At 40.1% G+C, this 27,177-nt stretch overlaps 1 protein-coding gene across 2 annotated transcripts in view; it reads right to left on the minus strand.

The window, feature by feature from the left end:
- Positions 1-466: 466 nt before the first annotated feature.
- TXLNG (taxilin gamma) overlaps positions 467-27,177 on the minus strand; it is a 52,395-nt gene continuing 25,684 nt past the window's right edge. For both annotated transcript variants that reach the window (XM_045777982.2, XM_045777983.2), the window contains 9 exons: positions 26,145-26,448; positions 22,848-22,939; positions 17,306-17,476; positions 15,825-16,019; positions 13,089-13,208; positions 11,479-11,553; positions 6,736-6,828; positions 4,414-4,509; positions 467-3,444 (listed from right to left, as the gene is read on the minus strand). In XM_045777982.2, the coding sequence (XP_045633938.2) occupies positions 3,124-3,444; positions 4,414-4,509; positions 6,736-6,828; positions 11,479-11,553; positions 13,089-13,208; positions 15,825-16,019; positions 17,306-17,476; positions 22,848-22,939; positions 26,145-26,448 (1,467 nt within the window). In that variant the 3' untranslated portion in view covers positions 467-3,123. The remainder of the gene's footprint in view (positions 3,445-4,413; positions 4,510-6,735; positions 6,829-11,478; positions 11,554-13,088; positions 13,209-15,824; positions 16,020-17,305; positions 17,477-22,847; positions 22,940-26,144; positions 26,449-27,177) is intronic.

Consider the following 27,177-nt stretch of genomic DNA (forward strand, 5'->3'; position numbering starts at 1 on the left):
TCAAAAATTGACAACAAAGACCGTGTAGCCCATTAAGTATAAAATAAAGTTGGCTGGCCCCTCTTACTTATATTTGATGTTATGTACTTAAATACGTTTTGCTCAACTTCAAATTAGATCATTCCCTATATGCCTCTACAATATACCTAATTCTCTTGCTATTCAAATAGGTACACCCTGGAATGTGCTAGGAGCAGTACGACTCGTGGAAATGCATGGTTTTTTTTTTTTTTTTTTTTAAAGGTTTGACAGATAAACTACAGGATTTTTTTTTAGTCTTTTTTTCTAAAGGAAAAAAAAGGTACGCACAGAGGTCTGGCTACATAAAATGAGTCTTCTGCCACCCAGTCCCAGGGGTGAGCTGGTGCTCCATCCTTTCTAAGGCCTGAGAAACCAACCATCTACAGCGGTCCTTGCGGTTATTATACAGGTAAGGTCACATGGGCAACAAAATACACAGAAACTGTTAAATTTATCATACATATTTACTTAATCTATACAGAATTGAGTAGATAAAATCAGATTCACATTAGTGAAAAATCTCTACAAAATGTCTTTGAAAAGCAAAACAAGACTGCCTCTGAACAATTCGTATCCTCATGAAAGACGTGGGCTGTAAAAATAAAGCCGTGTGTTTAGCACAAACTAGAAGATCTCTGCATCATTTGTTTTTCACAGTTATTTCCATCTACAGTCTGAAAGAGGTAGATTTTTCTGCAACACCTGAGAATTGAATTGTGATAACCAGGTGTAATAAAGGCAGTTGCATACATAACTAAAAAACACTGGTCTCAAGACCAAGAAATGTACTCCTAACAAGTCTGAGGATGAAATGGTCCATGATCCAAGACCCAAGTATTCTCTACTCCTCGGAGTCTACCGCCACTATAAATAATACACAGCAAGATTCCATGGTGGTGCAACAAATGCAATCGAAGTGAATGCAACATTTAAACCTTTTCTGGACCCCCTAACAGCATTACAGTGTTCTAGAATACGGTGGATACAGGGCGTGCTACAAAGCCACAACACTGGGCTGGTGAGGTGATTGCTTTAGGAGGGTGTCTGCAGAGGGGCCCGTTTGTTTTTTATTCACAGGGTAATGGGAGGAAAGATTCTGAAAGGACCCCTCATGCATCCCAAACAGAATCGAGCTCCTTTAAATACCATGATCGCATCTAGCTACAAATACATAGTAAAAGCCGAAAGCAGCAGGCCAAGGACTGTTAATCACATTGCTTTAGAAAGCCCTTGAAAATATGCAACGCGTCCAAGATTTACATCTTCCACACAGGACAAGCACCACAAAGAAACGTGGTGGGCTACACGAATGGCTTCAACAGTAAGAGCTGTACATCCAGCAAAATTCTTGTGAAATATGATCATTAGTACTAATTTTAAAGTAGATTATATTTCTGATATATACCTTCATTTCCTCTAGGGGAAATGAGTCCAACATTTCATCTAGTAGCAGAAAGGAGTATTTATACGAGGCCATTGGAGGAGGGGATATTTGTTTTTGCTTCCGACTCATTTTTGACAGAGTAATGAGAGAACCTGCTCTGTGGTCGTCTTTTCCTCCACTGTCTGGCCCCTTGATTCCTATGACCAATGGCGGAAGCTTCTATGAGACAACTTTCAATTCTTTCAACCCACTTTAGACTATGAATAGGACAGGACTTTACAAAGACAATTTTAAAGAGAAAACCCTTTTAACTGGACAGAACAGACTTGATTCAGTCCCGTAAGCAACTTCAGTGTCAGTTTGATAGTTTTGCTCCATGGAATGTGCTAATATTTCAATGCAAATTTTATCAGGGACAAAGTCCAAACTTGCATGGTGCAACCTGACTTATTTGCAAAACTCAGCCATAGTCAACATCGTTAAGAACAAAGGAAAATTAAAGAACTAAATCAGAAGTGACGTGCTTCATATGGAAAGTTCCCCCAGTCCAAGTATAGAGACCTTGATAATACTACTGGCTTTTTTCTTAAGACAGTCACTAAGGAAAGGTGAGAACCAGACCAAAAGCATCATAGATCCTGACTACTTAAAACTCTCTGCCAAGTCTCCCTACAGTTAAATTAAAAGTGTGGGTTCCAGTCTTTCTGTTTTGGAAATAAAACCCGTTTCAGTTAGCATGATCCACAATTAAAATTCCCTTCTTAAAAACCTGGAGAACTTTGCTGGCGGGATTTGCGAAACAGTTGAACACCAAATTTCAAGTAGCCAGAAGGCAGCGCGGTAGTGGAGGGACTTCTGCTTAATGTAGGCTACACGTGCAATTAACCCTCGTTGTCTTAAAATGACAACCACCGATGGCTGCCTTCTGTGGGAAGGGGAGGATGCGAACCCAAATCCCAAACTGAAAGCAAACAAACCACCATAATCCAGAGTGCACATCTCGGTGGTCCAAGGTCAAACATGGGTTCTAGTTCTAATCTGCAACCAAAGCAGGATTGTTTTCAGTCACAAACATTAAGCCTGTTTTGTTTGTCCAATGATTTGCCTGTATATACTACTTTAAAAGTGACACATTTATGTATATAATCTGCCAAAACTTTGAGTATTTGAGGCTTGCAGCCATGTCAATTTGTTAAGTGATATAAATATTATCGAAAAGCTAATTTGAATCAAAGATGCTATGCTTATTTCTGACCCAATCCTAGATTTTTACTTGGCATTTAAGTGGGCTATGAGACATAACTAATCTTTTTTTTTTTTTTAAATATTAATGGGGGTGGGGGCAGGATGTTTGAATCAATATTGTTTTCACATCAAGGAACCATTATCAGAACACAGTTCCCTTGTGATGATCGGCCCGGTCTTGAGTGGAATCTGAGTAATTCTGTGTAGGAACGGGAAAGATAGGACAAGGCGATGGTCACGTGCATTCCAATGAAGGGAAATGAGGCAGATGTGCAACACGGCTGAGGAAAATGTATAAGGGAAAACTATTCAAAACTGCTAAGCAGCCTCCTGTACCACATAAGTCCAGTAGTTCTAAGAAAATACAGATATGGTAGAAAAAGTAAGAAAATTTTCACCACAAAACCAATAGTTACTACTAACAGAAAGTTATACACAAAATAGAGCTCTCGATACAGTGATCACGCTTCCTTTCAGTCAACGGACTCGATACCTGGCACGGCGCCTGTGGACACGGCTGGTTTCTCCTTCGTGGCCCTGGGAGCAGCCTCTAGGGGGCCTCCCAGGGCGCCTTTAGAAGCAGTGTTCAGCTCCTTGGGGGCCGCCAGGCCAGCGCAGGGCTGTGTCCCAGGCAGCGCTAGATCCTCGCCTGCAGCTCTCCCCGAGACCTGCTCCTTCAAGACTTCCACCCTCTCGTTGAGCTCATTCCTCTCTGTTTGAAGAGCCCGGCACAGCTTCTCTAACCGGTCCAGTTTGATTTGAAAGGCCTTGTACTCTTTATCACGGACAGTTTTCTGGAAGGAAAAAAGATGATTTATATCATCTCACGGAATACAAATAAGTTTACAGAACACAAAAAAATTAACAAACCTGAGCCATATTAGAAACTATTCATTTAATCACCTCTTGAACACGTTCAGCTTCCCCACACACCACCTAACCATGTAGCTAGCTTCGCTGCACACCCATCTACGTGTGCCACATGATCCTTAACAGTCCATACTGTTCTGGGGTGACAAAAGAAATAACCAAAATCCACTTTTAAAAGCATTTTGTATTGGTTAACTCAAGGAAATTTTAAGATACTTATCACAAAGCTAAAGATGAAAAAATTAAGGGTCTGATTAAACAGAAAAGGGTTCTTTTCTACATAAATTTCTCTTGTTCTACCAATTTTTAGGGGAGAACAAGATTCAAGGTGAGAAATTTAGTGTTTACAGACGATACATTTCAGCTGGCAAAAAAAAAATCCTTTTGCTGCCTTTTTTGAAGACTCAGTCAAAGCAGAAAGAAAGGCACCAGAGTTGTTCTCTGCACTCCTGCCCTGGGCAATCTCAGCATTTCTGGAGGTGGCCCCCTTGGCAGTGACATCAGCCCCACCTGGATACTTGGCAGAAAGATTCTGTGACCCCACCCCAGAACCAATCAAACTTTGGGTGGAACCTAGCCATCTTGGTCATAACAAGCTGGAGTTCAATGCAAGCTCCAGTCTGAGAAATCAGCTGTAAAGCATCAATATTTTGCTTTCTTCTACAGCCTGGGCTAGTCAGCCGCGCGGTAGGAAACCTGATACCTCACTCAGGGCCCCCCCTGCAGGCCCGAGAGACATTTGCAGGTTCTACACCGCCATCCCTCCACCCCCGGCTCTGGCCAGAGCCCTCAGCTACGCCAGTGGTGTCACCACATGCCCCCTGCCCTGTTAGGCACAGCTTCAGGAGTCCCCATGATGACAAACACACCTTAATCATGGGAAACCACCTCACCTCTTCAGCCATTTGCAGAAGTGCTTTGTTATTGTTTTCCCACTTGGTACGCCATATTATTGTTTCTTTTTCCAGTTTTTTAATTTTCTTTGTCATCTGTCAATCAACACAGTTGCAAATGTAAATTCTAAGTTCCATTTCTTATCTCTACACCCTGTCCCACCACAAAAAAGTTTGTTCCACCCCACCCCCATCATTGCACCTGCCTCGCCCAGCTGACAGCTGTGCCTGTCTGTCCGCCGCAGAGCTGATATCAGGGGCTCCTACAGTGGCAGCAGCCGGAACCAAAGTAGGGGTTTCAAATTATGAGAAAAACAAATCTCATCTCCTCAATTTCAGAGGCAGCAGCACGCTGTGAACTCTAACTTAGGCTGGAGTGCGTCTTTCATTCCAGATGGGGTTAAGACACCTCTTCCCCGGGCTGTACAAAAACATGTCCAAGTTAGGGGTTTTCTAGTCATTAAACTAATTCGTCTGGTTCTTGGAAGGATAGGGGTTTCCAGCTCCCCCCAAAGATTCAGAATTGGTGATCTACCACAACCTCCAAGACCACATCAGTTTCAGAACTATAGGCAGTGTCACTTTGGGAACATTCTAGTGACCAAGAAAAAGATAGAAGTAGTTTTATCCTTAGCTTTGGGCATCCTCACAACTCACAAGACTGACTTCAGGAGAAAATGTGCCCCCAAATAAGGGGAACAGTCTTAAACCTGTACTACAAGAACCCAGTTTTTAGAAATTCACAATGAGACTTATCTGTGCCTGTCATTGAGCCCCATTTTCAAGATTCCTTCATATACTGTTGACTGTGCCCCAACTCTGATCCCAGGTGGGGCACTGAGCCAGGTGCTGTTAAGGGAAACAAGGGTACGACAGAGCCGCTGCCCTGTGATGTGGGTAGTCACCCACAAAACTAACACAAGGCAGAGTGGGACAAAGGCCATGGGAAGAGCTCATGGAAGATCTGAGTTGAGTGCTGACTGACCGTGATCTCTGAGCCACCAGCAGCGAGGATAGCGACTGGAGAGTCCATCTTAAACACTGTTCAATGTCAATAGTGTACGCGTGCCGCAACCCTGCTAAGGCGCTCACTGTACAAGAGCGCCCCTCGACAGAAGCCTCAGCTGAAAGGACTGGCAGGCAGAACTAATCCGCTACTCACCAAATTCTCCAGATTACTGGGTCTAAAAATACCTGAAGGTGGTAATTTGAGCACTTAACATGGCCAAGCACTGTCTGAAATACTCCACTTTATGGAGGGTAGGTATTTTTGTTATTTTTAAAGAGGAAGACCCAGAAAGGTTAAACAACTTGTCCCCGGTCACACATATGATGCAATTGGGACATTACCCAGAGCACAAACTCCCAGCCATTATATAAGATCTAGTTATAGTCGTGACTAACATCTACTGAATGCTTAAAAAGTGCCAGGCACTGCTGTACTTCTCCCCAACCCACCACCACTTTATAAAGCCCTATTTTAAGGGTTCCGGAATATGCCTCATAAAATAAGGACAGATGGACGGACAGACAGATGAATATATATGTATATATTCTGGTTCTTAGCTTGGTATCAAGGGTATCGCTTTCCTTAACATAGGCAGGAAAATTAAAAAGAAGCCAAAGAAAGAATGGGTTTGGTTGAAGGAGAAAGAATTCAGTGGGAGCATAGTTAAAAGAAAAAAAAAAGCTAAAAAGGCAGAAACACTGGGGTGCCTGGCTGGCTCAGTCAGTGGAGCACGTGACTCTTGATCTCAGGGTTGTGAGTTCGAGCCCCATGTTGGGTATGGAGATTACTTTAAAAAAAAAAAAGTGGAAACACTGACAGATTTTGATTACATATAAATAAAAATACATAAGTATAAATATACATAAATTGTGTGTGTGTGCGTGCACACGCGTGCATGTCTGTATGTATATATAAAATCAACCAACCAAAATGTGTAATTACTGTTCTGGTCTTGGACGTCTTTAAATAATCTCCAAAAACACAGAGCTTTGTGAAGGAGGGGTGGGGTGTCACCTGAGTGAATAAAAGAAAAGACACAACAAAAAAGAAACCACTTTATGTGTAACAACAAATTGTATTTAATAGAGGAGTTCACTTTAATAAAGCTAGTATTTAAAATAAGCAGAGATCACTAGCTACATGGGACACACCAAGGGCAAAATCTCTAAATGGGATGCCACTGGAGGATCAGAAAAGAGGAAATGAAGACTGTACCGTAACAACATCAACTCATCCAAGTAGTGATCGTGCTTAAAACAGCTTCTTATATAAATTCCCTTTTAGGTAATATTCTACTAAAAATATGCAAATACCTTTTCCATTTCCTGCCGGAAGGTTGTAAACAGTTCATTGCTTTTTGCCATGGTTGTCTGGAATTCTTCAAACTTATCCATATAAAGAGAAAGCTACAGGAAAAAAGTATGCAATATCCTGAGTTCCAAGTAAACCATTTAAAACAATTCCAAAAGGCTTTCTAAAAGGACACAATATGGTTACACATTAATTGTTATAAGTGACAGAAATAAGAACAAATGCACACCTAGCCCTTGGTTACCAGAGAGACAGCTGAAATTCTATAACCCACTGAAATTTAGGAAATGTTGACTTAAACATCTTTAGACGTAAATGTTTAAAATGTACAAGTATTTACTAGCTCCAATCCACCAATTACCTCTCCTTATATTTGGAACACCACCTGCACAGTTCTTAGCTGCGTGTCAAGGACAGTGCTCTCCTTAACATATGCAGGAAAACGAAACCGAAGCCGAAGCACTGGCTGGGTGTGGGGAGAAAGAATTCAATGGGATGGGGTCTTTTGACTTATTTGATTTTGATTGATTTGGGTGTTGGGGACCATGGCTCTAAAGTACATTTCAAACATTGGAAATGATCCTGCTTATAATAACCATAATAATATCCCTGGTGCGTTACAGAATATCAGAAGTTTTAAATGCATGTTCATAGCTGTTTTTCTTGAAGGTGGACTATCCAGGTAGACTGTCCCATCTGAGAGCTCAATGCTGGCCCACACTGGGTAGTTAGTAAGTGGCAACTACCATCACACCTGGACTTATAAGCCTGCATTACAGAACAACGGGTCAACAAACACCAATTTGACTCTATCCTCAACAAATGCTGGAAACTAACATGGTAAGAGCATAGAATGAGACTGACTCTTGGCAAGGACAGCCACGTTTAGGGACTAGGAAAAGGAAGATGTGACAGCAAAGGAAACAAACTAATGATCAGATAACACGACCCAGGGTGACACAGATCACTAACAGAAGTTTCAACGGTAACAGTCCAACAGAATCAGAGCTGCCTGGGAGCTTCATAGAAGGGTCCTCTGGTGCTCTGCACTGGAGACTTAGCAATGTCTACCACACTGAAGTCTATCTTCCAAAGCCATATATAAATGGACTTTATATACCTTTTCCATATCAATACTCTTCTCCATTTGTATGGACAACTGAGTTTACAGAGCTAATAAGGGGTTCAAATTTCCTAAAAGCAATCTAGCACAATCCTAAGAAAGTTCGAAAAAACTTCTTGAATTTTCAAAGTTAGGCTACCTTTACAGGACATGAACATCACCATATCACAAAACACGCTCAAAGACAAAACAGCATTCAAAAGAGGTGCTCATAAAGATTCAGACCAGTCTCAATGTATCAGTGCATTTCAGAACTAATTTAAAGACCTTACATTAAATATAAATGTATTACATAATAAACTTTTAAAAGGAATAATACTTTTTTCAACAGAATGTAATCTAGTTACCTGGAAAAGGGCGGACTATAGATAAATGCCTAATTTCACCTGTCCATAAAGTCATGGGAAGTCCTTTCTGTGCCTTTTCTTTGAGCAGGGAGGCACCATCTACTACCCTTACTCCACATTAAGACAAACACAGAGAAAGACTGCATTAGGACAAACTTAAGGGGTTTGGGTTGAAAAGTAGGGAAGCAACAAAGAAAAGCCTAAGCCCAGATGGTCTCCTGGGTGAATGCCACCAAACATCTAAAGAGGAATGAATGCCAATTCTTCTTAAACTCTTCCAAAAAATTGAAGAGAAGGGACACTCTCCAAGTCATTTTATATACGGTCAGCTTTTACCCTGATATCAAAGCCAGATAAGGATACTATTAGAAAACTACAGGCCAACATCCCTGATGAATATAGCTGCAAAAATTCTCAACTAAATACTAGCAAACCAAATTCAATAGCACATTAAAAAGATCACAGACCATGACCAAATGGGATTCATCCCTGTGATGCAAGGATGGTTCAACATACACAAATCAATAAATGTCATTCCACATTGGTAATAGAGAAAAATCATGATCATCTCAATAGGTGCAGAAAAAGCATTTGATGAAATACAACATCCATTCATGATGTAAACACTCAACAAATTGAGTATAGAAGCAACACACTTCAATGTAATAAAGACCATACATGACAGAACCACAGCCAACATCGTACTCAACCGTAAAAGGTTTAAAGCTTTCCGTCTACGATCAGAACCAGACAAGGATGCCCGCCCTCACCACTTCTATTTAACCCAGTACTAGAATTCCTAGCCAGAGCAAGTAGGCAAGAAAAATAAAAGACATCCAAATCAGAAAGGAAAAAGTAAAACTGTATCTGTTTGCTGATGACATGATCTTATATATAGAAAATCCTGAAGACTCCACCAAAAAACTGTTAAAACAAATTCAGTAAAGTTTCAGAATGTGAAACCAACCTACAGAAATCAGTTGCATTTCTATATACTAACAATAAAATATCTGGAAAAGAAATTTTAAAAATCCAATCCTATTATTTATAATAGCATCAAAATCAATAAAATACTTAGAAATAAATTTAACCAAGGATATAAATAATCTACTCACTGAAAACTAAGATACTGATGAAAAAACTTGAAGAACACAAAGTGGAAAGATATCCTGTGTTCAAGGATCAGAAGTTACTATTATTAAAACGTCCATACTACCCAAAGCCATCTATATTTAATCCCTATCAAAACCCCAATGGTATTTTTACAGAAATAGAAAAAACATCCTAAAATTTGAATGGAACCACGAAAGAGCTGGAATAGCCAAAGCAATCTTGGGAAAGAACAAAGCTGGATGGAGGCACCATACTCCCTGATTTCAAACTATACTACAAAGCTAAAGCAATTAGAACAGTATGCTACTGGCATAAAATCAGAGACATAAACAGAGTTGAGAGCCCAGAAATAAACCCGTACAATACGATCAACTAATATTTGACAAGGGAGTCAAGAATACTCAATGGGGAAAGGACAATCTCTTCAATAAATGGTGTTGGGAAAATTGGACCCCTCTCTTACCACTATTCACAAAAATTAAAGACTTAGACATAAGACCTAAAACCATAAAACTCCTGAAAGAAAACATAGATAAAAAAAACTCCCTGAAAGAGGTCTTGGGAATTTTGGTTATGATACCAAAAGCACCAGCAACACAAGCAAAAATCAACAAGTGGGACTACACTGAACTAAAAACCTTCTACACAGCAAAAGAAACCAAATGAAAAGGCAACTATGGAATGGGTAAAAGTACCTGCAAACCATACACCTGATAAGCAGTTAATATACAACATATATAAGGAATTCATAAAATTCAAGAGCAAAAAACCAAATACAATCCAATTTAAAAATGGACAGAAGACTTGATTTCCAACAAAGACATACAAATGGCCAATAGGAACAACAGAAGGTGCTTGACACCACTACTCCTCAGGGACAATGCAAATCAAAACCACAATGAGATGTCATCTCACACCTGTTAGGATGGCTGTTATAAAAGACAAGAGATGACAAATGTTGGCAAGGGTGTGGAGAAAAGGGAATTCTTGTGCACTGTTGGTGGGAAGGTAAACCGGCAGTTACTATGAAAACCAATATGGAGGTTTCTCAAAATTAATAACAGAACTAGCATATGATCTAGGAATCCTACTTCTGGGTATATACCTGAAGAAGATGAAATCACTATCTAAAAGAGATATATATGCACTCCTGTGTTCACTGCAGCATTATTCAAAATAGCCAAGATATGGAAACAGCCTAAGTGCCTACTAACAAACAAATGGATAAAACAAATGTGGTATAAACACACAATGCAGTATTATTCAGCCATTAAAAAAAAATCTTGCCATTTGTGATAATATGGATGGACCTTTAGGGCATTATGCTAAGTGAAATAAGCCAGACAGAGAAAAGACACTGTATGATCTCACTTACATACAGAATCTAAAAAAGCCAAACTCCTAGAAATAGAAAGTGGAATGGTGGTTGTCAGGGGCAGACGGGAGGGGGAAATCCAAAGACGATGGTCAAAGGGTACAAATTTTCAGTTATAAGATGAATACGTTTGGAGGATCTAATGTACAGCATGGTGACTACACGTAACAATAATGTATCATATACTTAAAAAGAGAATAAAAAGTAGGGAAGGGCGGCCCCCATTAAAATCACCATCTCCATGGCTCTGGGAGTGGAGTGGTTAATAGGCAATTTTTAAAATAGGTTATGGGCTCACAGCACAAAATTCTGAAGATTTTAGGTTCAACTATACGAACCTGCCATTTTTGTAGGTCAAAGAAGTATCAGCAATTTCATATAATTCAACTTAATACAACAGAGCTCCAATCTGAAGGCTTCTCAGTTTTTCTTTAGTTGGAAATCAGCAGACACATGTGGAAACAGACTGAGAAAGGGAGGAAATACCTGGGATATTGGAAAGGGGACACTGCAGACAGCATCACCAACCGTCCCAGTCTGCCTGAGACCTAACTGTTTCCTGGGACATGTGACTCTGAGTACTAACACCAGGAAAGTCCTGGGCAAATCAGGATGAGCTGATCACCCTAAATGAAGAGGAAAACTCCAAGAGGGACACGTGATCTACTCTCAGTTCTGGCTGGGAACAAGCATAAGCATCTTAGAGAACATTCAAGGTATATATCAAATGAACCACAGATTTTTTTTTTTTTTAAACAAATGCTACTATCCCCTGCTGTCGAGTTACCTGCTGTTTTAGTTGTACTTCTTGCTGTTTCATTTGTTCATATTTGTGCCTCGATTCTGTTGCTTCTTTTAATAACTAGAAAACAGAAACATTCTGGCAAAATACTAATAGTAATTACAAATATGACTATAATGTCAAATGACCAGAGAGAATTAGGCTTAATCCTTCCACTCATTATTTTAGCAAGAACTAGAAGTCTATAGATAAAATTTTCAGTTACATCAATTGCTCATTACCTATTATCTTCAATCTGTTCTACTTGTTAACACACTCAGGAATGTTGGAACAATCTTCTACTGCTCAGAAAGAGTACCCTGGAGGCCTAATAACAGGTTTTAAAAACTCAGGGTTAAATTATGTTTCAGGTGAAAATAATTAGAAGTTTGGTATTAGCAGAAAACATGACTAGGAATCTTGACATTATCTAGGAGACTTAGAAAGCCACTTTACTCCTTGAGAGTCAAGATGAGGCAGAGTGAAAGGCTATGGAGCAAAGCAATGAAATCAGAGACCAGTTTCCAATCACTTCTTAAAAAGCAGGGGAGAAGTGGATGAGAGCTTTAATTTATATACTTGGATTTTCAAGAAAATTATATAGTGAAGTTGCATAGTAAGTAACTGTTGAAATTCAGCCCCTGAAGTGAAAGGTCACACGTAGTCCAAATAAGCCCTAAAAAGTCATTAAACCAACTACGAAGTATATACATGCAATGTATGTATGTGTGCGTGAATGTATGAAATTTATACCCCAACTTTGGAAAGAACAAGTGTTTCTTCACTTACACACAGGATAGCATTATCAGTTCACAGAGAAGATGGTGCTGTATGAAAAACAGGTCTCTCTTAAGCCTAGACTCACACTCACATGGTAAGTTCACATCATGAGGAGCACTCACAAACAGTCTTCATACCAGGCTCGCCTCAAGGCCTGTGCTACTTGAGTGAAAGCTGAATGAACAGTCCTCATTGCCATAATCATTTCTCACATTTGGGGGGGTGGGTTTAAGCACATAAAGTTGAATATGCATATGTTAAATATACATACCCAATGAGATTCCACTGTATTCACAATTACTGACAGGCAATATAGTCTGAACATATACTCTGGGAACGATGCTGAGTGATTAGGTATAGAGAATTCTGTTAAAATTTTATCAGAAAATTATACCAGAGTAAGTAGACAAATAGTTTCCCTAGTTTCAAGTTACTTGTTTGAAAACAAAATATCACAGTATATAGGAGACCAGTGTTTGGTAAGCTTGGTATTAAACTGAACTGCCACATTTAATGTGCGAAATACTGGTATAATTCTTGAATTTGGTGACCATTACCAAAGAAGTGAAGTAATTATAAGCATGAAAAAGTCAAATGAGTGCAGGTCTTTCCACTAACTTGGTCTAATCTCTCCAGTGTGTCTTCTGTATAAGAAAAAGTTAAACAGAAATGAAAAGCCAAATACTTTCTAACACACACATGACCTTCTCAATCTAGAAAAAAAAAACCAATTAGCATGACCCAGGTGCTCTACTAACAAAGAGTAAATTTAAATATTTTAAATGGCTTTGATTACAATTTTGACAATAAATTTCTTTTTTTAAGAAAAAACTTACAAACTCTCTCTCTCTTTGATGTTTTTCATCAGCTTCTTTTATTAGCTGTGTCGTCTGCTGAAGCTTGGCATCCACAAGCTGTTGTTGTAATTCCTTATGTTTGAACACTTTATCAATATGCTATGGGAGAAGTAAAATTTCTTACATCACTTAATGAAAAAGGAACACAATGATGAGGAAACAATACAAGTTACAATACCTTGCTTATTCTTTCCCTGCTTTTCCTCCTAATACCACCATAGCTGAGGACATCGGGTGCATGACTTTGTAGAAGCATGAGCTTTACGTCGCGCTGCAAGCCCTCCTGCACTTGCGGGAAAGGAGCCTTCTCACTACTGCCCTGTGCCCCCTTCCCTTTTGGAGGTGGGCTGTCAAGGAGGCTCATTAACCACACACTTAGACTTCCTATTCTGCCCTACGACGAAAAGGAGACTCAAAGTGTATCAAGAAAAAGATGGATAAGGAGATCAACTGTTAAACCCATACGTCAGATACATTTCCTCCTGGATACTTTTCTACCCTTTAAGTTTCCCCAAATTTCTCAGTTGGAGGCAGCATGCCGTGACAATTGGAGTGGCCCCAGGTCAAATCCTGGCTGGTGTGTGGCCCGGGGCAGACTTCCCCCTTGCTGACTCACTTCCCTCCTCCAAGCGGAGATAACCACACCGCGGCAGAGCTCTAAAAGCCAACGTGGTGGCTCTGCTCTGTAAGGTGCCTGGTGCCCAGCACATATCAGACCTTTGCTAAAACATCATTACGATTTCCAAACGAAATTGTTAAGTGGTTATTTATGTACAACCAAGTCATCAGAAATACAAAGAGTAATTCTTCATGACCAAAGAACATCTGATAACATTCAAAATAAGACTAACATGTAACGTGATTTAAACATATGTAATTCTCAAGTCTTCTCCAACTATCATGTGGCAGACTGTCATATTAAAACTAAAGAACAATTTTAAGAAAATCGAGGGCTTTGTAATCTAATACAAAATTTATTCTCTAGGACAAAAAAGTTCCTTCAATAAACACTCTAAGAAAAAAAAAATGTAAAGAGAAGATCTTTATGTTACAGACTTGAGACCGATCAACCAGTGAAACAGATGGACTTTATTTACAGCTTGATTCAAATAGCTTTAAAAAAAAAAAAGGCAGAGAGCAGAGAGAATGATTAAGGGGCGCCTGGGTGGCTCAGCGTTCGACTTGTGATTTTTGGCTCAGGTCATGATCTCAGGGTCCTGAGATCAAGCCCCACGTTGGGCGCCGTGCTCAGCAGTGAGTCTGCTTGGGATTCTCTCTCCCTCTCCTTCTGCCCCTCCCCCCACGCCCGCACGCACTCGTCTCTCCAATAATAAAGAAACAATCTTTAAAAAAAACAAAAACAAAAACAGTTTTTGAAGGGCTGAATGTAAGACTCTAAGTTAGTATGATCTAAAGTTTGCCTTCAAAACTGGATATAGTAACCCACGGAGATGCCACTTTAATCAGCTATTTTAATCTACTTATGTAGGGTTACAACACACATCAAAGCACATTTCCCTAACTTCAAAGGCAGGGATGCACTGTATAAAAAGCCTGATGCCATCAGAAAGGATGACTACCTACCATTTGCATCGACATGGATGGAACTTCAGGGTATTATGCTAAGTGAAATAAGTCAAGCAGAGAAAGACATTTATCATATGGTCTCACTCATACGTGGAATATAAGGAATAGTACAGAGGACCATAGGGGAAGGGAGAGAAAACTGGGAAGAAATCAGAGAGGGAGACAAACCATGAGAGACCCTGGACTCTGGGAATCAAACTGAGGGTTACAGAAGGGAGAGGGGGTAGGGGGATGGGGTAAATGGGTGATGGGTAGGTATTAACGAGGGCACATGTTGTGATGAGCACTGGGTGTTATACGCAACTAATGAATCATTGAACACTACATCAAAAATCAATGACTTTGGCTAATGGAAAATTAAAAAACTTTTTAGCATATAAACATTTGAAAGATACAAATTAATGTCATTTTGAAATAAAAAAATAAAAAGCCTGATGCCTCTAATCCTGCCCATTTGGCCTCTAAAAATGAGGAAACTTAAAAAAAAAAAACAAAAACCCACCACCACCACGACCAGGCCATCACCTATTTGGTTTTAATTGACACCTATGGATTTCCTGACTAGCCTGAAAAAGTCTTAGCTGGAGGCCAATGACCAAGATCAGCAGGCATGGATCCTTCCAATGAACTTTTTACTTCAATGGGTATGAAAGTTTAGAAATAGGTTCTATTTTTCCTCTCGAATAGTATAAAACCCCCATTAAAAGAAAAAATCTAAAACACAGGTATAATACAATGGGAATGTAGACTGTACAGGTTATCACAGATGTCTGAGTTACAGCATATTTGGAGGCCAAATATTTATTCATTATTAATCTAGATAAGAGGAAAAATTTGTATGCTAAAAACGCAATCTTGTAGTATCACATGGAATGCAAGTAGTACTTAACACGTGTCTAAGAAACTGCCTCACCTATCCAACTCCATGGACTCCTCAACTATCTCAGTGATGATCCCTAAGACTCCTGTTCCCACGGGGGCTGAGGTTTTCCTAAGAAAAGCCCAACGTCCACTATGCAGATAGAAAAGTTCCACAACCTGCTGTGGTGGTACTTTTACTCTGGCAGTGAACGGTGAAAAACTGTCGCTGATAATGAGCAGCTGTCTAAACCAATAAAACGGCTTTACCTCCTCTCTCAGTGCATACTGTTCAATGAGCTTCTTCAGCTTCTCGCCCAGTTCAATGTTTTCCTGGCGGAGTTTGGCGTTGTGTATGTCATGTTGTTCCAGCTGTGCTTGGATTTCATTTAAAGTGATTTGGAAGTGTGCAGTGGCTTCTTTACGTCTTTCTTCCTCCTCTCGTGCCTGCTGCATATTTTCTTCCTTATTATCCAAAATAATTTCTGTTAATGGTATAGACCTATACAGAAGATGCTCATAAAAGCTGCTGCTGCTCCGGGGGTTTATGTATTGTGACCCTGAAGTGTTGCTTCTCAACTATGATTCCCCTTCCCTTTATTTGTGACCAGAACGTGCTCATTTAATAAGCAAGCAGCTTTTCCTGAGTAAATAATCAGAGATACAAACTGCCCTGCTGTAAAATCAGTGCGACGTGCCGATCTAAAATTCACCATACTGAAAATAAATAAATTTAATTCACTATACTGAAAGACAAGTAAGGAGCTTCTCCACCCGGCCAGCTCCCTCCACTGTATGTTCCCACTCTCCCCTCCAGCTACACAGCAGCATCTTAATCAGCCTGACGAGAGAGACCCTTCTCGCAGCTTACTTTCTGGGTACACCTAACCACCTAGAAGGCAAGGGACTATTTCCATTACTCGCCAAAGATACAAGTGTTAAAAGATTTTTACATGTTTAAATGGCTATCAATCAAAATGTTGATTTCTAGAGGAAAAAAATACCACCTACTTTAGTGAATAATTAAACCCAAGCGTTCAAAAGCAAAGTAAAAACTAACAGCTCCCAGAGTAGGCCAAGATCCACTTCCTGAGCATCCCTGTACTCTAGCACCTCGGGCATCTGCTGGGCTAGGGCACTCTGAGGAGAGCTACTGCTCAAACTCACACCAAGCCTGTACATGAGGACAGGCCCACCTCCATGTCTCCGGCTCTTTTTCCTTCTCCCCCGGTTGGCACCAATCATCTTTGGGTACCTGCTCCCTCTTCCTTCATTCAGCCATGGTTTAAGTGCTATTCTAAAAGTACTTAGCCACTGGGTACTGGGGGGTAGGCAAGGGTGGTCTGGCAATGCAGCTGATGAACAGTCCCTAAGGAGCTCAGCCGAGGTCTTCCCTCCCCAGACTCGGTCTCTGCCTCAAGTCTGTTTCTACTCGGCTTCTCATCAAGTCAGCTTCTCCTACATGCTAATTAACCACTTCAGTGCTCAGCAGAAAACTGGCAACTCTGAGCTTCCTAAGCCAGGGCTCCAGGCAGGTAAGCTGTGGTCTAAATATCAATCTCAATTAGATTCCCCATGACCAGGTAGGAGGTTCATTATGAAGCATCAGGCCAAGCAAAATAGTAGAAAAGTGGTTGCTATCTGTCTCCACGTAGAGACAAAGATTTACTTCAAATAGGTACACAGTGATTATAAAACAAGCTAAGGCAGTGTCAGTCCCTCCTAAAAAACAGAAAACTGAACCAACTAACCTTTAACGTCTTATTGTGACGCTGAAGTTCCCTGCAAAGAGACTCTAGTTTGCTTCTTGCCAAGATAGCCTTGCTGTGTTCACTCTGCAAGTGAACTTTCTCTTTCACAATTTGGGCTTGTTTCTTCTGCAGAATCTTCATTTGCTTCTGAACATTCCTGCTTTCCTCCAGCTAAAATTAATAAGCACTTTACAATCAGGAAGTACAATGAACACCTTTGAGTTATGGCTAGAGGAATTATACTAAGAACTATGGAACATGTTTTCAAAAACCAAATATTAGACTATATATATTTTTAATTATTTCGTGCCATATTACTCTGCTAACCTTCTCTCTCTTCCAGTTGTGACAGGAAAGTAAGCAAATAATTTAGGGTAGGGAAAAAAACAATCTGAATCCATTTTTTTTTAAAGTAAACTCTACCCCAAAAGTGGGACTCAAAACTCATAGCCCTGAGATCAAGAGTCACATGCCCTACCGACTGAGCCAGCCAAGTACCCCTTAATCTTTTCTTATTACAAATTTTGAAATGATGTTTTTGGAAAAACTTTAGAAATCAACACCATCGAGTTTTACTTTTCTGAAAAACACACACAGGCTACTCTACTGAAATGGTCCTCTAAATTAGAATAAGCAGCACTGGGGTGCGTGGCTGGCTTAGTCAGTTAAGTGTCCAACTCCAGATTTCAGCTCAGGTCATGATCTCTGGGCTATGACATCGAGCCCCACAACGGGCTCCACGCTGAGTGTAACACCTGCTTAACATTCTCTCCCTCTCCCTCTGCCCACACTCCCCTCCTCAGCTCGGGCACATGTGCACACACTCTCTTAAAAAAAAAAAAAAAAAAAAGAATAAGCAGCACTCAGTGTTCTTTTGAGCAAGAGGAAAATTGCTGCAATTTTAGGTTTGGAGCAAATAAGTATATTTCAAGGTTAAATCAACACTAACAGATTAAGACTGCAGCCTTACGGACGGACGTTACACAGAGAGAATGCAGAGTCAATTTCAAGAGCAAGAGTGACACCTTGTGGCCTATCAAAACACACCAAGCACCCTTACATGCCATATGCTTACAGCTATTAAAAACATCCTTACAGAAATTCCTACAGGAAAAATAATTTTGTTTCTGTATAATACTTCTGCAAAATAGCCTTATGATGACTGTGGGTGTAGCACAGTTGCAAGAGGCTTCCAGTCCGTACGCACTATCTGTAACTCCATGAGAGCTGCAACCCCCTGCCCTCACAATCCTGAATCCCAGGCTCACAATTCCTTGCTCTTCTATCTCATTTTGTGTGTCGTCCTAAAAGAATCATTTTGGTTTCAGTTATTTTGACTTTGTTGTGGCTAGTCCAACTGAAGAACTGGATCTTTTCTTCAATTTAAATTGAGCTTAAATAGCCGCATGTAGCTAATGGCCACCACTTTGGACAGCACAGCTGTAGATTATATTGCTAGAACTCATCCAAATTGCACAGATCAGGGAACAGCAAACCTTTTCTGTAAACGGCCAAAAAGTAAGTGTTCCAGGCTTTGTGGGCCACATACTCAGTCTGTTGCATCACTGTATTCTTTTTTTTTTTTTTAAACACTTTAAAAATGTAAAACCATTCTTAGCTTGTGGGCAGCACAAAAACAGGCCTTGCCAGATTTGGCCCACTGGTTATATAATATCTCACTTAAAAAAAAAAAGACCACACACAACATACTTTACTGATCAATTCTCAAGTCAATGGGCATTTGGGTTTTCCGGATTTGATTACTTACAACGATATGAACACTGTCCTATGTGTTTCCTGGTACGCACAATGCAAGAATTTCTCTGGGGGCAAACCTAGGAGTGGGACTGCGAGGCAGTGATTAATGGTCTATTTCACATGACAATGCCAAATTGCTTTCCAGAGTGGCTGGCAAATGTATTCTTCCATCAGCGACTTATAAAGAGATCATGTAGATAGATGTATATCCTCTCCAAACTACATACAATCAGAATTCTTAATTTATGCCACTACAATGGACATAAAACCGCATCTCCTTCTGGTCCAGATTTGCATTTCCCTGATCATTAATAAAGTCGAACATCTCTTGATATGTTTATGTACCTTTATGTTAAGGTGTCTTTGTATCTTCATGTTTTTCCACTTCTATAAAATGCCTCTTACAGGTCTCTTGCCCAGTTTTCCATTGAGTTATTTGTTCTTTTTGTATGTATTTGTAGGTGTTCTTTAAATATTCTTGAAACTAAATATTCTGTTGGTTGTATTTGTTGGAATATGTTCTTCCCAGTTTTTAATGTGACTTCTCACTGTCTTTTGAAGCGTCTTTTGGTGAACAGAAACTTAATTTCAACACAGCCAATTTTTGCAATCCTTTCTCTGATAAGTGCTTTTTGTGTTGTAAGAAATCGTTCCCTTGGGGCACCTGGGTGGCTTAGTCGGTTAAGCGTCTGACTCTTGATAACGGCTCAGGTCACAGTCTCAGGTTCATGATATGGAGCCCCGCATCACGCTTTGCCATCACGCTTTGCGCTTGGCGGGGAGTCTGCTTCTGGTTCTCTCTCCCTCTTCCTTCCCGCCCCCTCTCTAAAATAAATAGGAGCACCTGGGTGGCTCAGTCGTTAAGCGTCTGCCTTCGACTCAAGTCATGATCCCAGGCGCCTGGGATCGAGCTCTGTACTGGGCTCCCTGCTCAGCGGGAAGCCTGCTTCTCCCTCTCCCACTCCCCCTCTGCTTGTGTTCCCTTCTCTCGCTGTGTGTCTCTGTCAAATAAATTAATAAATAAACAAATAAATAAATAAATAAAATCTTAAAAAAGTAAATATTTTTTAAAAATTCCTTAACCCAAGCTTAGACAAATATCATTTATATCTAAATAAATTTAAATATCTGAAATTTTTAAAGCTTAATATTTGACATTTAAATCCTTAATCCATTTGGAATTAATCATTGTGTATGGTATATAAAACTCTAATTTCTTTCCCATAAGGATACATACTTTTTTGAAAAGATTTATTTATTTATTTAAGTAATCTCTACACCCAACATGGGGCTTGAACTCACGACCCCGAGACCAAGAGTTGCATGCTCCACCAATTTAAACAGCCAGGTGCCCCAGGATATATACTTTTTAAGTTCCATTAACTTCATGAGGATGGCAAGTCTCCCTCAAATGCACCAATAGAATCCATGAAATCTTTAAAAAATCCCCAACTGGTGTTTCTTTCCCCCAATTTTTCCAAGTAAGTTGAATCTAAAATTTTATAAAGAGCCAAGAATAGCCAAGACATACTTCTAACAAAGAGTAATAAGAAGAATATATACACCTACCCCAGCAGATATCAAGATTTATTATTACACTATAATAATCTACACATGGGATGCCTGGGTGGCTCAGTCAGTTAAGTGTTTGCCTTTGGCTCAGGTCATGATCCCAGGACCCTGGGATCAATTACCACATCAGGATCCTTGCTCAGCAGGGAGCCTGCTTCTCCCTCTACCTGCCACTCTCCCTGCTTGTGCTCGCTCTCTCTCTCTGACAAATAAATAAAATCTTTAAAAATAATAATAAAAATAATAATCTACACAAATGCAGTCAGGAATGCGCTATAACAAGTACTTAAGAATCGTGTTATAAACCTAAAGATATCCACACTTGGCAAGTGACACGTGAGGAGTTCTGGTAAACATGGAGGCCACAAGGTCTCCCTGTGGACAATCCCAGTTACAGGGCAACACGCCGTACCACCTGCTCTATAGGACTTTTCTACTTATCCATGCCACAAGCACCAATGATGTCAGATGATGCTATCACAAAAAAGGCGGAGGGCAGTGATGGCTAAAGGCAAGTTTTCTAAATAACCCTTAGAAAGAGGCTACTCCACTGATGGTCTCACTGCTACATAACCTATACACTCTACCTTTTAAAAGAAATGAGTGTTGTTTCAAGAAATAAAGCTTTAGAACATTTTCTGAAAATGGTACACATTTCATCCTTCATACATTCAGCACAAATCTAAATCAAAAAGAGAGGTTACTACTAGAGAAGTCTTCAATGTGTCACACACCCTAAAATGAATGTAGCAATTATTACTGGGACTTAGAAATAACCATACCCACCTACACACACTCACACATGCAATAAAAGCCACAAACAAAAACAGCCTAGACCCCTGCTACTTAAAGTGTGCTCTAAGAGCTAACAGCATCAACATCATCACCTGGGAGCTTGTTAAAAAAAAAACAGACACTCAGGCCCCAACCTAGACCCAGCTAATCAGAATGTGCCTTTTAACAGAAGTCCCAACGATATGGGCGAATCTCAGGACTACCCTAGGCAACTATTTGCCCTTTCTTCTTATCTATTCATGGCTGTCTGCCTCGCCACAGAACAGAGTCAAGTAGCTAGCTAACCCTCTACGCTGCTTTCAGTCTTTCATTCTCTTTTTTCTTTTCCCTTTATTGTTCTTGTCTTCTTCTACCACTTCTTGCCCAGGACTCATGTGGATGGCACCAATAGGGACTGTATTCCACAGTAAGTGGAAGAGTTCCTTTCCTGAAGCCAGTAATCTGACCACAGTGTTTTCTTCCATCTTTGTATCTGTGACTGTTCTAGGCCATTTATACTGACGCACAGGGCTTCCTGCTGCTCTGAATAGAAGGTACTAGGCTGCCGAATGCCAGCTATATGGGCATATGCACACATCTCTTTATAAACCAAGGGAGAGTAATAGTTCTTTCAATAATAAACAGAATTAATTTTTAGAGCTGGCCAATGACAAAAAGTAGTATTTGTGATATGGAATAACCGCTTCAACAACAGACGAAAATGCATTAAAATCGTCAATAATTCACATAAGCTTTTCACAAAAGGCATTACTTTTAGCATTTATATTACACTTACTCATTCTAAGTTTCCCACAACCCTTACACTTCAAAGGGTTCTAGGACTTCCCCATTCTTTAACCTAAACAGGATGGCAGGTTTCCATGTTGAGACTTCTTTCATAATTTTAAAAAGAGAATTAATGTTACTTGAAATAACATAGGCCCAGAACAAATGAGGTCAGTTTCTTTAGAAGATGGAAAAAGAAACGCCTGGCACATAGATGTGAAATAAATACTTCCTGAGACACAGTATTGTTTTAGTAAACTATTTCATCAAACTCACAATTTCAATCACAATGGGTAGAACCTTTATCTCTAGAATTCCCTTGGGAAAAGTTCAATACAGGAACCACTACACCCAGACTAGCATCTACAGCATCACAACAGAGTATTTCTAAGTCACCCTTTTCATTTCTAAAACCGAGTTTTAGAAAATCTATGCTGTATCTTACCATTTATAATGTCCTATAGGTATCACTTATAAAATGAAGTCATACAAGCAACAAAAAGCCCCAAGAAAGGACATTCTCCTCTTCAATTTTGGAATACAAGATAATTTTACACCTAAAGCTATATCAAAATATTTTTAAAAGCTTATCAAGTACATACACATTGTGTGTATTTCATATGAACCTTAACTCCCTTGATTTAATACTCACAAGATCAGCGTATTTCTTACAGAGAGCTGCCAGCTTCTCTTCTGGAGTTGAAAGGGTGTTTAGGGCTTGCATCAGTAATAAAACTTCTTTTCCTGATGATTAACAAGATAAGAATGAGATCAAGTCTAACCTGTAAATTCTATATAACACTTCCTATGTTCTGACATCCAGAGTAAAATAATGTGTGCCTGTATCTAGACATAAGAAATTTACCAGCTAAATTAAGAAAGTTATTTTTAAATTCTGGATTAGCAGGAACCCTTCCCTTCCCATCCCCACCCCAAATTTCTTCACTCACTAATACTGCTAGCTATTTGTAAGAACTCTTGCTGAAGGCTTAAAAATTCCCTTGCTTAACCACTGATGTCCAAGTTAAGACAAAGGGCAAGTTACAAAGGGCAGAATATTTTTAAAAGCTTCCTACCCAAGTACAAATATAGAAACAAGTTCAAAGGGAATTTCAGTTGGTACTCTCTAAGATGCAGATAATCACTCATAACATGTTATCATTTCTATAAGCAATTTTAATAACTTCTGATGATTTAGAAAGCACATTCTGTGTGTTAACCAAGTTTAGTGTAAATAAAAGGATGTCAACCAAGTTCTTTTCGCCACAGGAGGAGCTAGCAACAGTATTTAAAAATTTTTTTGGCAGGGAGAAGCAGGTGGCTGAGATAGAGGACAAATGGTCTTTCAAAATAAGTGATAATATTTTACTTTTTAAGGAATAATTTTTATTTTTAAAAATGTTTACTCTTTGTTGTTGTTGTTAAAGATTTTATTTATTTGACAGAGAGAGACAGTGAGAGAAGGAACACAAGCAAGGGGAGTGTGAGAGGGAGAAGCAGGCTTCCTGCCGAGCAGGGAGCCCGATGCGGGGCTTGATCCTAGGACCCTGGGATCATGCCCTGAGCCAAAGGCAGACACTTAATGGCTGAGCCACCCAGACGCCCCTAAAAATGTTTACTCTTATATGTAGGACATTTCATTTAAAAATATACATTAAAAGGACTTTGGTATATGGTATACAGACTGCTATGAAGAAAAAATGCAGGCCGACTTAAAAATAGAGCACCTTCCTATCCATACAAAATTTCAGAAACAAAACCTCTCAAAGCCCAAGGCCAGTAAGAATTTTAAAAGAGATGACTAAACATGATTATTAAATATGATTAGAAGTAACCATTATGTAACCTGCAATTTTTAATCAAGATTTTAAAACCTACATTCCATCTGTTTTTTTTTTAAATATTTTATTTATTTATTTGACAGAGAGAGACAGCCAGCGAGAGAGGGAACACAAGCAGGGAGAGTGGGAGAGGAAGAAGCAGGCTCCCAGCGGAGGAGCCTGATGTGGGGCTCAATCCCAGAACGCTGGGATCACGCCCTGAGCCGAAGGCAGACGCTTATGACTGCGCCACCCAGGCGCCCCTCCATCTGGATTTTTTTGAGACACAATTCACATACCACAAAATTTACCCTTTTAATTTAGAAGTGTACAACTGAGTACATTCACAAAGTTTTGCAATAATCACTACTGCCTAATTCCAGAACATTTTCATCACCCCAAAAAGAAACCCCATATCCTTTAGCAGTCCCTCCCTCTTGCTCCCCCACTGGGACCCTGCCAACCACTATGCCGCTGTCTCCATGGACTTGCCAATTCTGAACATTTCATAAAAAATATATTCCCATTATGTGGCCTTGTGTGTCTGGTTCCTTTCATTTAGCATGTTTTCAAGGTTCACCCATGTAGGATGTTATTACTACTTCATTCTTTTTTATAGCTGAATAATATTCCATTGTACAGATATAATACCACACTTTTTTTATCCATTCATCAGTTGATGGATAACTGTGTTGTTTCAACTTTTTGGCTATTATGAAAGAGGCTGCCATGAATACTCATGTACACATTTTTGCACAGACATGTGCTTTCAACCCTCCTGATTACACACCTAGAGGTAGAGTTGCTGGGTCACATGGTATCATTATGGGCAACCTTTTTTTTAAATATTAAGTAATCTCTATGCCTAATGTGGGGCTCAAACACAACCCCGAGATCAAGAGTCACATGCTCCTCCAACTGAGACAGCCAGGTGCCCCATTCTGTGTAACTTCTTAAAGCTCCATACCTGCTTTTACAAATATAATAGGTGCTGCTGATTTTGAAGAAATTTGTCTGTAAGAAATTGAAATTATTTCTTGTATTTCTATAAGAATCTTCAGGTTTTCCAAGTTAGCGAAAAATATATTTAGTAAGGATAATTGTGTAGAGAAAACCATACAAATCAAACACCATTAATCTTAGGTATACTAAGTATAAAAAACTTGGGGGGGTGCCTGGGTGGCTCAGTCGTTAAGCGTCTGCTTTCGGCCCAGGGCGTGATCCCAGAGTCCTGGGATCGAGCCCCGCATCGGGCTCCCTGCTCCACTGGGAGCCTGCTTCTTCCTCTCCCACTCCCCCTGCTTGTGTTCCCTCTCTCGCTGGCTGTGTCTCTGTCAAATAAATAAAATCTTTAAACACACACACACACACACACACACACACACACACACACACACAAACAAACTTAGGGGCAGGGCGTCTGGGTGGCTCAGTCAGTTAAGCGTGTGCCCATGGCTTGGGTCATGATCCCAGGGTCCTGGGACTGAGTCCCGCATCGGGCTCCCTGCTCAGCAGGGAGCCTGCTTGTCCCTCTCCCTCTTTCCCCGTGCTTGTGCTCGCTCTGTCAAATAATTAAATACAAATTAAAAAAAAAAATTTAGAGGCAATGAGTAAGGCTAAAATAGAAGGGGATTTCAGATTTCATAACAAGATTTAACATATTACTTTCTTAGTTCTAAATCTCAAACACAGCAGGAGAAAGAAAACACACCCTTGAAAGCCAGTCTTAACCCACTTTCTGAATGAACTACAGGTAACATTATGTTGTCTCTATAGTGTTGTGACTAGATTTTAAATAAAACAAGCAAATAAATACACGGTTTTCACAGTAAATTTCAGTCAGACTACATTAAAGATGCAAACAAGGCAAGTCAAATACTACTTTGTCAAGCTGGCCCCGAATTTTGTCAAGAAAGCCTATTCCTGCTTACAGAGAACGTCCTCCTCTGCTATGTCTGACTCCTGCACAAAGTGCAGCAGATGCGCACACTGACCCCACTGAAGACGAGAGAGTATTAGCTCAGCATCCACCTCCACACTGGCCACGCTCATAACCACCTGTGCTGCAGAAAACAGAAGTAAAAAGAGCAGCACGTGAAAACGTCCAAGCACGGAGCACAGATCATTACCTAACGTTTTCTCTTTGCTCCTGTTGCATTCTGAGTCCTGCTGACCGTCAGGCGGATCTATTCGAGCTTCTCGCCTAGGAATCTCCTCTCTTGACTCTTGGGCGCAGTATGCTGGGCTCATCAAACTCCTGCTCTTTGTAATAAAATCACTGCCTTCATCCTCTTCCAATGAATGCTTGTTATTCGTGCCACCACAATTTGAGTCTTGATGTTGAAGAATATCATTTGATTGAGAGTTGCGCAACATATCTGCCTTCACCCCTAAGCCACACATTCCAGCTTCTTCCATTGTGCCAATCACAAGCTAGAGAGAAACAGGAAAAGAAAAAATATGGAAAGAAGGGTTATATCAAATGTAATCAACGTTTACAACCAATGATACACCCATAGGCTGACAGCTTTTTTTTTCTTAGTGATTTGTAAAATTGATGTAAATATGGTAATTTCTAAGTTTCACAGAGAGGGGGACATAAATGTAAAGTATAAGAAAATTAAAACAAATCACACAACTAAGTGGTACCAAAGGAAGTGAGAAATGCCATTTAGCTGTAAATCTAAACTTATTTCCCTAGTGGTGCCTGGGTGGCTGAGTCAGTTAAATGTCTGCCTTTGGCTCGGGTCGTGATCTCGGGGTTCTGGGATCGAGCTCCATGTCTGGCTCCTTGCTCCTTGCTCAGCGGACAGTCTGCTTCTCCCCTTCCCTCTGCGACTCCCTACCACTCCTGCTCTCTCCATGTTTCAAATAAATAAAATCTTTAAAAAAATTTTTAAAAAAGGGGCACCTGGGTGGCTCGGTCAGTTAAGCATCTGCCTTTGGCTCAGGTCATGATCCCCACGTCGGGCTCCCAGCTCAGCGGGGAGTCTGCTTCTCTCTCTCTCTCTGCCTCTCCCCCAGCTTATGCTCTCTCTCTCGCTCTCTCGCTCACTCTCTCTCTCTCTCTCTCTCTCAAATAAAATCTTTTTAAAAAGTACTCTAATTTCCTTTAAAAAAAAATAAATAAAACTTTTTCCCTATAAAATTCACCATTAAAAT

Source organism: Ursus americanus, chromosome X (genome assembly GCF_024610735.1).
Source record: "Ursus americanus isolate L20-20 chromosome X, mUrsAme1.1.p, whole genome shotgun sequence".
In the NCBI taxonomy this organism is placed as follows: Eukaryota; Metazoa; Chordata; class Mammalia; order Carnivora; family Ursidae; genus Ursus; species Ursus americanus.